The 12,262-nt window shown below is 44.3% G+C and overlaps 1 protein-coding gene across 2 annotated transcripts; it reads right to left on the bottom strand.

The window, feature by feature from the left end:
• Positions 1-218: 218 nt before the first annotated feature.
• LOC107321450 (OX-2 membrane glycoprotein-like) lies at positions 219-11,239 on the bottom strand. 2 transcript variants are annotated; one of them, XM_015878369.2, is made up of 5 exons: positions 8,919-11,236; positions 7,575-7,910; positions 2,809-3,120; positions 2,281-2,420; positions 219-1,711 (listed from the first exon to the last, which is right to left on the bottom strand). In XM_015878369.2, the coding sequence occupies exons 1-5, from the start codon at positions 8,965-8,967 to the stop codon at positions 1,625-1,627; spliced, it is 924 nt and encodes a 307-aa protein (XP_015733855.2). In that variant the 5' UTR covers positions 8,968-11,236; the 3' UTR covers positions 219-1,624. The 2 variants fall into 2 exon arrangements, with proteins under 2 accessions (XP_015733855.2, XP_015733845.2); XM_015878359.2 differs by having other exon boundaries at positions 219-2,420; positions 8,919-11,239.
• Positions 11,240-12,262: the final 1,023 nt, after the last annotated feature.

Genomic DNA, 12,262 nt, shown 5'->3' with positions numbered 1-12,262 from the left:
CGTTTGAATGTCCTCCCTTTTCCTTCAGCCTCTAGTTCTGTTGCACCAGTAAGCAGTAACATAAAAAAACACTTCACAGTTCAACATTCAGCTAAAGAGCAGAAGTCAGAAACACACATAAACAGGCATTTTCTTTACTTCAAACTGTTTTTCCCCACTCCAGATCAACTTGTAAAAAATAAAAACATATTTCTGCAATATCCATAGGCTTAATAAGGGGGTTTTTTTGTTATCTTTGTGCCTTTTCATCATCCTTCTGAAAATTCTTTTCATTCCCATGTCTAAACTCCCCATTTCTGCAACAGACCTTTCTATACTTTCCTTCATTTCAAAAAAAAAAAAAAAAAAAAAAAAGAAGAAAAAATAAAAAAGCCCATTAATCAAAATATTTGTAGTATCCTCTCTTAAAAACAACCTTAACAAGTGTTAGAAAAAATTAACTCAATACCTGAAGGCCAAGTGCAGACCCTATCAAGCAGAGAGATCTGACACAGCACAGCCCAGGAACCCTAGAGCAGTGCTCCTTTGCTTGCATCCTATTGGATACAAAATGCTCCTGGGAAAGGCCCGCTTCCCTCCCATACAGGTGTGGAGGAAACCTCAATTGCAGTTGTGGGCAAGTTGGGAAAAAGTCAGGTTTCTTCCTTTGACAGTTATGGGGCTCAAGAGAAAAATTCCCAATTGCAAGAGCTGCTGGTCTGTAGCTGGTTCCCCTTTCCTTGCAATCATTAGATCAGCTATTACTAAGCATTAGGGATTCTATAAAAGCTTTTTGTGACAAGAAGTGGGTTTATTAATTCTCAGCTCACCCACTCTTTCATTTCACTTGACTCAGCTTTTCAGCCTCCAAATAGCCTGCTTCATCCGGGAAGTACACACGAAGTAGATATGCAAGGGAAAATCAGATAGCATACACTTGCTGCATGGAGCCAGGAGGACGGGAGTAGAGAGGAAGTTGCTCTACCTGACACCCTTCCAAACACTCCTTAAATTCCCCTGCTTCTTCCCCCGGGCAGGTGTGATATGTGGAAACAGGAGGCAGCTGTATTAGATTAGGGAAATGAAAAATTGGCTGTGGAAACCGCAGAAGGAGAAGGAAACTTCCCTTTGCCTGTAAATAACTTTCTAGGAAAGGGTGGTAACTTCCTGGTGTCTGATGGCCTGGAGCCTACCGCTAGGGTTACAAGTCTGATCCAGCTGCAGACACGCTCCATCTCCCATGCCCGCTGGTGAGAAGGTTCCTGGCAGCTTTCAGTAATGCCAGCAGAGTCCCACACTCCTTCTGCTTCCCTCCACCTGGAGCAGTACCTTTAAATCACTGTCCCACAAAATACCACACTGCCTCGGACAGCCCTCACTCCGCTTGGAACCTGGGATGTTGAAATGTGGGAAGAGAATAAGTGCAGCATAGAAGTTGGATTACAGACACACACAGCCAACAGTCTTAGAGTCTCAAATAAATATTCACAGCTTTTCTTCTACAAAACGGAATGCGGTTGTCTAGGAAAATAAATAAGCATTATAAAACACACTTTTTTTTTGCCCCTCTGTAATTCCTTTGGTGTGATGTCACAGCAGGTCTACATGACAGTCCAAGATGTCCATGTGCAGGGCATGCAGGAGCTCACGTGTTGGGCATTGCAGTGGTAGCCCGCTTGCCAGTAAGCATGGACCATCCACATGTTCTCTCTTTGACACACACAGCAAGGACCTAGCAGAAGAGATGTTTTTTTTCACTTTTTGAAAAATATATGGATGTTTTAAGAGCAGGGGTTCAGACTTGGGCTGCCTGCATTACCAAATCAGGCTTTGTGTCTGTCAGTGCTCAAGCATGGTAGGCAGAGCCTTTCCTCTCACAACCCCCTTAGCAGACCTCAGCTTGGACTTAGAAAAATAGCATCAGTGGATGAAATGCATTGTACTTCCTGCCACTGCCTTATTTTTTCTCCACAACATTAATTAGAGGCAAAGGTGCGTGTCTCAGGCACATTCTGCAGAAAGGCTAAGGTGCCTTCAACACAAAACAGGATTTAGTCATGTGGCAGCATCCAGCTGGGTCTGATCCAGTTTTGATCTTGCATCCTTCACAGAACCCAGAAGGGTCACATTTGGCTGCGATTCCCATCCTAAGCAACGCACTGTGGCATGCTCCTCTTCAAGATCCCCCCTCCTATTCAAGACACATCCTTGAAGGCATGGCCTAGCCATGCAGAAGAGTGATATAAGGGTATGGTTCCCATTTGAACTTTGCTGTTCCTCGGCGAGGGAACACAGACCTACCCAGCAAGGCCAGGCTGGGTTCCTCTCTGGGTCATGAAGGTGTCTCAGGCAGAAGTAAAGGAGCAATGTGAGGAGGAACATCAGAGGGACAAGCACCCCCACAACAATGGCTAGGGTTGGTGCCATGATACTGTTCTGACCTGTGGGAAAAGTAGCAGGTATTCAGGCAGGCTTGTGTACGAAGAAAAAAAACACCCAAACCCATTTTGGACATCCCTTGGCTGATCTCTTGGGTCAGAGGAGCTAAAGAGGCATGTGCAAGCACACATACAAGCAGTACAACTAACAGATCTGTGTTTGGGGTCTGATGACCCAGTGACACATCACAGTGTCCCAGATGGATGCCAAATGTCTGCATCATTACGCAGGATGTCTGGCTGTTCCCTAGAACCTCCTTCTGTCCCTCCCCATCCCAACTGCTCTTCATGGTGTCTTTCCTACCTGCCCTCCAGCCCTTAGAGGCTAATATAGCCCAGGAGATATTTCTATGTCTTCTATTCCAGGGAAGAAGTAGGGTTGCATACTGACCTTGTGTCAGATTGTCCATGGGCAAGGACAGGGTCACATTTAGAGATGGGTGCTGGATCACACAGGCAATGGGGTACTCCTTGAGGATTTTGGAGTGGGCATGGGTGAAGTTGCTGATGACAGTGATGGTCTGGTTGCTGAGCTTGATGTGGTACTCCTTTGGTTTCTGCAGCAGGGTGCTGGGAAGGTGCCAAGTAATTTTTGGAGCTGGCTTCCCTGTTGCTGAGCAGCTCATCCCCACCACTTCCTCAGAGACTTCAGCTTTGTCAGGATGGGGTATAAGCTTGGCTTCCACTTTGGGGTCTGAGATGGCTATAAAACACAAAGTAAAAAGTATGTGTTAGTTACTGCTTACATTTGAGCTAAGAACACTTGCATTTACTGTTACCTTAGAATCACAGAATACCCCAAGCTGGAAGGGACTTGCAGCTCCACACTGCTCCCTTGGGCCCTGTTGCTGTCACACAGAGCAGAGCTCAGCGCTGCCCCTCTGCTCCCCTGGTGAGGGGCTGCAGCTGCCATCAGGCCTCCCCTCAGCTCCTCTGCTCTGGGCTGAACAAACCTAGGGACCTCAGCCACTCCTCATATACAGTGCTCTCTAGACTCTTCACCATCTTTACAGCTCTCCTAAGGATCTTCTTTAATAGTTTTACATCATTTTTTATTGTGGTGCCCAAAACTGCACATAGTTCTTTATGAAAATGAAGAACGTGGCAAAAAACAAAAGGCAAGAGGATAGAAATGCACAACTTTCAAATTCACTACTAAAAGCAGCCCCGCAGCATTTCAGAGTGGTAATGATGGACAAGTAAAAACAACAGAACTGTGCAGTATTTTCAAGAAATAAAGAAGGGGGAGAAGTGCAAGAAGCTTTCTTCAACCTGGATAGAACTCCAGGGAAGATCTGAACACCTGAGACATCTCTGGACAAGATAAGCTGTTTTCAAGAAAGCAGAAGAAAACACAGAGATGATGAGCTCTTCTCCACTGTATGGAGTAGGAAAACCAAGGCGTTTGGTCCTGGAGGGAAATCTTTCGGAGTTTGACACTTGAAACTCATTAGCAGGCAACGGGATGATTGTCAGAGTACCCAAACCTGGCATTGTTTGGAACAGCCAAATATGAGAACTGAATATCTGCTATTCACTGCTACCATTATGGATATGCTTTGTACCTGTGAAAATCAATCAGATCATAAAATCATACTATAATTCGGCTTTCAAAGGACCTCTAAAAGTCACCTCATCCAAGCTCCTCCTCAAACCAGTCTATTTAACTCGGACTATCATGCCAAGATATATAAAGGCATATAACTCCATTTGGGAGTGAGATCTCCCATTACACAAGTTTCCAGGTAACAATTCATCAGCCAGGCCTCTACATCATTGCACATGCTGGTAGTACAAGGGTCTAAATCATATTCTACTTCAGGGTGTCTGCTTCTGATAACGTTGCCTTTTAAAATCATTTAAGTGCAATGGCATTTCTGGTTTTATTCAAGTTTGAGTTAATATGAATGCCTTCTCATTTAAAAAGCATCTATTAATAGGTGAGAAATAGTACTATTTAATAGTACTATATGTATATACTAGTATTTTACATAGCAGAAAAAAAAAGTCAGAACAATATTTATGCTGAAATTGATTTTTGCCAAAATGTTAGCAAACAAATTACTATTTTTTAGTAATCCTGGGTTTAAACAGAAATATTTGTTTAGTCTTCCTGAGAAAAATGACTTCATGTTTCATTTTGGGCAGTAAAAGAAGGATTCTGTATGAACAACACATAGAGAACACCAAGTGGTCATGTTAAAGGGGGAGAAACAGCACATGCCAACTGCATAGCAGCACCTACACCCCTGGTAAAATTCTGTCTGCACCTCATGAAACTGTCTGGATCTTTAAAGCCATAACAGCCACTGAGACATCTTACATCATCATTTTTGCTTTCCTATGGCTTTGCTTCAGTATTACTATGGTTATGCTGCCTAGAAGAATAAAGTAGGTATTTCTCAACGTTTGCATCACCCACGGATAGAAACTCAGACCCTAGAAACAGAGCTGATGAAACCCTATTTGTGTTGCTCTGCGAGCTTAAAAAAAAAAGAAAAAAATAAGGCTTAGGGGGATTTCAGTTGGAATTTCTCAAAATCTCCCATCTTTGAAATGACGAGAGTCATAAACACTTTATGTTTTGATTAATAAATGATTTCTGAACTTCTTCTTTCACTCACGGGATGTATAAAAATAGCACATCCACCCACAGTGCTAACTTCAAACATTAGGTAACAATGTCCTAAAGCAGTAAAGGAAAACTGCCACGGACTTTTTTTCCCTTGAGTGTTAACAGAGAGCCTGTTTTAAAAAGCACAGAAGACAGATTGGTACCATTGCTCCAGTCTGGCAATCTCAAATCTTAACCAATTACAAAAGATGAAGGTGAATCTTGGCTTATAAAGGTACACAGAGGAGGAGAGAAAAACTGCTCAGCATCACGTCTTGGCAAACAAACATGTGTGCCAAATCTATTCTCCCCACTAGACAGTCATCTGCTTTCCCACAGTGGAATCCAGGGAATTATTTGTAGGTAAGAAAAACAGTGGATAGTTGCTCTCCACCTTTCTATATGCCTGTAGTAGATACACAGTCAAAATATGTAATCACTTTCTCTTCCCCATGCTGCTTGTTAGCATGTGCACCAAGTTGGTGTTTGATTCACGTGTTTAGAATAACTGCTGCTTTTCTATTTCATCAAAAGATTTATTTCTAGTGAAAAACTACTTACAAGACATGTTGTACCTGCCTTCATAGGCCCTTCAGAGCAGCAATGCAAACAGTCCCAGACTTGAGCTGTGAAGGTGTATTGGAAAGGGTGGCATTCTAGTGAAGTGTGTGCCAGCTCTGACTGCAATTAGGCTTCTGTTATTCAAGGGCAACTTCTAGATCATGATCTGCTTTTTATGTTTCAAGGCTGAACTTTGGTCTCAGATTAACTGCTGTACATTTTTAGGAATGAGTGTGTCTCATGTGCCTTTCCAGCAGTGCAGATGCTCATCAGCAACACAGCCTCAGCTTCCTGATCTAAGACAATGATGTTGTGGCATTTCTCCATGGTGCTGGAGACTTCCATGTGGATGGGGCCATCTACCTGCAGGCAGAAGGTGTCTATAGGTCTTTGACCCAGCCAAACCTTGCCTAGACTCAAGTGACACATGCCCCTCTCTCCATACTCCAAACTGTATCCCTTTCTGGGTTTCATTCTCATCTTCTTTTGAAACAAAGTTCAACAAACCATTTATAGTGGAAAACAGAGGTGAAAGAACAGGTGCTAAAGAAACCTACAAAGCTGGTTGAAAATACTGTGCCAAGAAATCATTTGTTATGGGGTAGAAGACTGCTGCTACTGCTTCACGTTGTTATTTTTCAGCTGAACAGGTCTAAGATTTCTGTCTCCCATGCCTATTTCATTTTTCCCAGCATCATATCTTGTTCTTATCAAGTTTTCACTTCCCCACACTACGCAGCACTGTGTCCATTCTGGAAGAGCCTCTTCTGATTAAGGCTGTTGCAACTGGGCAATAACCAGCCTGTAAACTCCCTGGCTGTTCCTGTCAGATGGCAGACACATGCCAGCAGCTCATTTGCTGCATGTGCTGCCATTAGTCAGCTTGCTTGCCTTGCCTGGCATTCCCTCACCCCTGATCCTTTCTGCCATCTTTTCCCTTCCAGCCTGCTGAAAGGCTTTGCTGGGAAATCAAGGAAATTAAGACCATCTCAAATGTGTTATTGCAGCTATGCTAAAATGAACCCTTTCTGCAAGCAGTTAGTTGGGTATGTGCTCACTCTTGCACTGGGGCAGCCAGCTGCCTGCTGCCAGGGAAGTGAAACCCCCAGCTGACGTGCCTTTGAGAGGAGCAGGTAGAGCAGATGATAGGAGTACATCTAGCAGGAAAAAAAAAAACACAAAAAAAACAAAAAACCTAATTAAAAAAAACCCAGCTTTTGTTGCTTTTGTTTTCATGCCTTGAGCTCTGCTAAGAGGTGAATCATAGCCACAAAGCTGGTAATTTTGTGAAACATTTGCCACACTTGGATAAAAAAAACAGAAAGAATAAATCAAAGCCAATTTAACTCCACGTTTAGATTCACATAGTAAGCAAGAATGAAATCTCTCTGCTAAGCTCTGCCATATATTCCTGTAATTCCTCAGCATTTACCCTCTGCATGACTCAGCATCAAGTGATCTGCTCTAGGAGCTTTATCAGAAGAGAGGAAAAAAAAGACCTCTGCTTCAGATCTGTTTTTCCCCCCATGTTTCCCCTTTTCTTTCCACTGTTGCTTATGTCATCATTCCTCATAAACCAAGGTTGTTTCTTCCCCCAGCACAGGGCTCATTGTGTGTGAGGATACTTGTGGATGCGTGCTTTGGCTCTCTCTGTGAAACAAGCTGATGCTGACCTGTACAAGCTACAGGACAGCAAGTCAGGGGGACATGTGGGGACAGCTGCCAGCCCAGTGTTGGGCCAGAGGAACTCTAGGGCACCCGTCAGCTGCTGTTGACTTAAAAGGGAAGAAAACTAGAGAAGTGTTCAACAGTGCCTTCCCATCAGAAGTAAAAACGACAAGGAAGGCAAGGCCAGGGAGGAAACAGAGACACCTTTCTCACAGATTTAGTAATGAGCACTGACCAGGGAAGGTATTTCCCCAGAGGGAATGGCTTGACCCTCAGAAAGATGTCATACCCTTTCTGCAATTACAGTGTCTTACCGTAAACCTTGAGGCACATCCTGCCAGTGACAGCTCCCGAAGGAAAGGTGTTGAAGATGCACTTGTAGCATCCTTCATCTTGCAGGGTGACTCGGTGAAGGGAGATGGCTGAGGCCTGCAGCTCACTGTGGGCAAAGCTCACGTGGCCATCGTAGCCCTTTGCTATCTTTTGTCCATTCATTGTGCTGTAAGTTGCAATGTTGTCTTCAGCCCCATCCATCTCCTTCTGCCAGGTCACTTGTATTATGTCTTCTTTTGTGACTGACTGGCATGAGAAAGTAATATTTCCACCTGCCTGGACCGACTGCACCTTTCTGTGCATCACCTGCACAGAGCCTGGTGAAGAAGCAGGAACCACATTTAGCATCTTCCACTATCCCACTGCAGCCCACCCCAGCACATGCTTTGCACCCCAGACAGGGGAAAACTAAAAGCACAGCTTAAATGATTTTCCATTGAAGTTTGGCTGAAGGTGGCACCTCTCACATCACTTCCTGTGAAACACTTCAGCAGCTCAGTACCTGTGCTGTGATTAGGGATCTTCGGGGTGAAGGGAAAAAATAATCAGTCCTCTTCCAATTCAGTACCACATAGGGAAAAAATACAAAGAGACAGGCAAGTGGCTGAATGCTCCCAGGTTTAACAACCCAGCCCCAAAGTTCTTTGGTTCATTGGATAATAGCTCTTAAATTTTATCTGCACACATCTCTCTGTGGTGCATGGGAAGGGAGATAACATCAGAAATGGTTACAGCACTGAAAACTTATTCAGTTTTCAGGAACCTGATGTATTGTTTTTAAAGAGGAGTGAGGCTGTCTGCAGTGTCTTGAGGCTTACTCATCCACCTTGAGCATAACTAACTCCCCTGGCATGGCTTTTCTAGGCAGAGATGTGCAGAACACCCAGTAGCCAGCTATGAAGCCAGCAAGCATTTTGCAGTTCAGACCTCAGCAGAGCAGAATAGGGCAGAATACACACCATGGCCATGGAAGCTGTTTGGGGACAAATTCAGGCTTTGATAAGTATGAAAACAAAACTAACATGCCCACAGTTCTAATGATCTGAACTTGTAATTGTCTAAAAGTATCGTGTCCATCCTTACAGATAATTCTGTCCCAGCTAAAGAAAATCAGTGCCACACCCTGGCTCAAGTCTTATCTGAATCAGGAGCTGAAATCCAGTTTTAGTCATGTGGGTCACTGGTTTATGATGTGGAAACTGTAAATAAAGCCATACATTTGCCTGCAGCTTCCAAACACACAGACAACAATTCAAGGAGCAGATGCTGCCTTTGTCCCCTGAAGCCTCCTGCACAGTGACAGAGAAAAGAGAATGGGAGATTACCTGAGGTGAGGGCCCAGAGGCCAGAGAGGAGCAGGCAAGTGGTCATCATCCCAGCTTCGTACCCAAGACCAACAAGCAAGCAACTGATCTATCGCACCACGGCTTCCCCTTTTTTATATGCCTTGCTCTCTCTCTGGGGACATTCCATTCTGTGTATACGGTAAGAAGTGTCTCGTAAACTCTTTCTGCCTGACGTGCATTCAGCTGAATAACAAAAATTCTGACAAGCATCAGAGCTGGAAACCTAGGTTTCCCAGTCAGGCCACCAGAGAGACAGGGTTTACAAGGCTGGGTTTTTCAGAAGCACCTTTCTTGTGAGGTTTTGTCAAGGGATTAAACTAAAATCCACATCTCTACCCTGGCTATGTCTCTGGGTGACAGCTGGGTGGTCCTGGAGCCAGAACCAAGTGCAGAGTAGGAGGAATGGCCACCACAGCTCAGAGTCTGCAAATGCACTGTAGCACCAGGAGCTGCTGCTGCCTCAAGGCCTCAGCCAGAACAGGAGCCCAGGGAGAGATGGACACAGGTTGAGGTGGCTCACTGGGCTGCTCTGAGTCACTGTGTTTGTGTCGTTTTTGCTTTGTCATGTCTACCTCTGTGCTTCTCTTTTTCTGACAGCTGGGATCACGTTGCTGAAACCAATACAAATCTTGTCCCGTGGGTCACATCTTCACCCTTCATCAAGTCAGTCAGTGAGACCTCATTTGCTAATCAAAATGTTACTGGCACACACAGTCTTACGTTTCTGTTTTCTGATTAGGTGGGTTATGTTTTTGCAAATGATGATGGCACTGTCAACTGTGATCATGTTAGAAAAGTTTTTGTTTATCATTTACTGAGTTGCCACACAGGCTAACCTTTGAGCATGTGAGTGGCTTGGGGAAAACCAACAGGCCCAAGCCACAATAAAACGAAAACTTCTTAGGTGTGTTCACACTCATAGTTCCTCCTTTCAGCCTTCAAGTGGTCATCAATTATCTTAAAAAAATAGATATAAATTGCTGGAGTTTTGGTATTCCTATTACCCTTTAGAAACATTCTGATCACACTTTTGAGTAGGCACAGTGATTCACTCTTCAAACTGGGACTGCCTCACACTATAATCTTCCCCCTTTGAGGTATATCATTGTGTTTTCCTTTCCTAGTGTTATTTCCATTGTCTTATTCTCCCTTAGTATTTCTGGAAGGGCATTCTGATCTATCAAAAGAAGCAAGGACATGAAATCTGTGAAATATGCTTCCTGTGAGGCTTTCCAAACCATTCTACAGCTATTGTATAGGAAATAGCTCCAATAAGATATGAAGCAAGACCTTGGACGATGTCAGAGGGGTCTGACAGCTTTAAAATGGACACCTCTGATTGACAAGCAAATAGTTATTTCTGATCTTCACCCTCAGAACCTTCAAAACTGAAAAACATTGAAGATTTACTGGAACTACGTCCTTTTGCATCAAAGCCTCCTGGCAGGGTGAGAGCGGTCTCTATAGGGATGTGGAGATGCTCTCCAGACTTTGCTGGTGTGTGTGTGTGTGTGTTAGCTCTATCATGATTTTGAAACAAAACACTGACAGAAGAACTTCAAGAAACTTGCAGATCTTTACAATGAAATCTTCATGGTTGAACCTCACCCCTTAGTGATCACCAAAGGAACTGCACTTTGCATGAAAGAACAGCATGCACAATTTACGTAACTTTCATAGGGATAGAACCACATTCCTTTTTATTTCTTGTCAAAAACATTCTACTCCTCCCTAAGTCTTTCCAAACCATACTGAAGACTTGTGTGCTGCTAGAGTAAACACCTTTCAACAAAGAGCAAGCCTACACTCTTACCAGTATCCTGAGAGAAGACAGATGGCCATAACAGGTGGAAAAATGGGTGGACTTGAAATTATTCACAGCACCATCCCCCCGGTGACAAAGAGCTGCATGCCTTGGCAGCTCCTTCCAGCCTCTCCCTGGGCTCCTGGTCACAAGGACCCCATTCCAGCTCACACAATGCATACCTGACTGCTACAGCATCAAAGGCTGACTGCCTTCCTGCAGGGACCAGCAAACATCAATGTTTGATCCGTGATTTGAAATGTAGGGCAGGAAGAAACATGAAAAACTCTAACTCCATCACTTACATCAGTTTATATCTTCAACTGCACTTATTTTGACATTTCACAGACTCACAGAGTCATAGGGGTTGAAGGGACCTCTGGAGATACTCCAGTTCAACCTCCCACAGAAGTAGTTGCCTGCAGCAGGTCGCACAGGAAAGTGTCCAGACAGGTTTTTAATATTTCCAGAGGAGACTCTACAACCTACCTGGGCAGCCTGTGCCAGGTCTCTGTCACCCTCACAGTCTTTCTTGTGTTCTGATGGAACTCCTTCTGTTCCAGTTTACGGCTCCTACCCCTTGCCCTGCCTTTGGGCACCACTGGAAGAGCCAGGCACCATCCATTTGACTCCCACACTTTGGTTATTCATAAGCCTTCATAAGACCCCATCTCAGTCTTCTCCAGGCTGAACAGTCCCAGGTCTATCAGCCTTTCCTCGTACGAGAGATACTCCAGACCCCCAATAATCTTTGTGTCCCTCCTCCAGATTTTCAATCTATTCTTTGCACAGACTTTGTGCAGATCACCAATCCCCTCCTTTCTCTCCTACTTATCTGCTTTCCAGTCAAATCCCACACTTTCCCACTTCAGCTGCACAGCAGCTTCATTTCTCAGAGCAGCATGTGACACCTGGACTTAAGGCATTTGCCAAAACGCAGTGAAAATTTGGAAGTGATTAGGCAGATGATGTTTCTGCAGCCCTCGTCATTAGATACCTTCAAGTCTGTCAGAAACAATTTGTGTAACAACACTTTGCCTCCTTCTGGAACAACTAATTACATGTCCTTTTTCTATCTATCTGCCTTGTCCTGCCAGTAGCTGTTAGGACACATCACAGCATTTCCAGTCAGTGTGAGGACACTAAAGCTGCCTTCCTGGAATTCCATCAGAATAAAAATGAAGTTACTCTTAACATGTGACACATCATTCAGAGTGGCTCGTTCCAGACACTCTGGGAGAGGAAAATAATGCATATATTGTCACTTGGGGCTATGTGGTGCAATGTGGAACCATTTTAGAGCTCAGTGCTTTTGATGAGGAACTGCAGCTAATCCCATTCTCAGGTACCAACACTGAAAGAGTGTGACTAATGTGAAAATCATACACAAAACCTGTGAATCGGCTTGTGCAGAAAACAACAATGTTCACAAGCCTCTGCCATGGGCAGCGGAAGCTGTTCAGTTCTGCTGTGTCTGAAGGTTGGCTGCACCACACCAGAGGTCCTATCTCTTCTGCCA

Source organism: Coturnix japonica, chromosome 1, assembly GCF_001577835.2.
Source record: "Coturnix japonica isolate 7356 chromosome 1, Coturnix japonica 2.1, whole genome shotgun sequence".
NCBI classification, from domain to species: Eukaryota; Metazoa; Chordata; class Aves; order Galliformes; family Phasianidae; genus Coturnix; species Coturnix japonica.
This window is presented reverse-complemented; position numbering and strand designations above follow the sequence as displayed.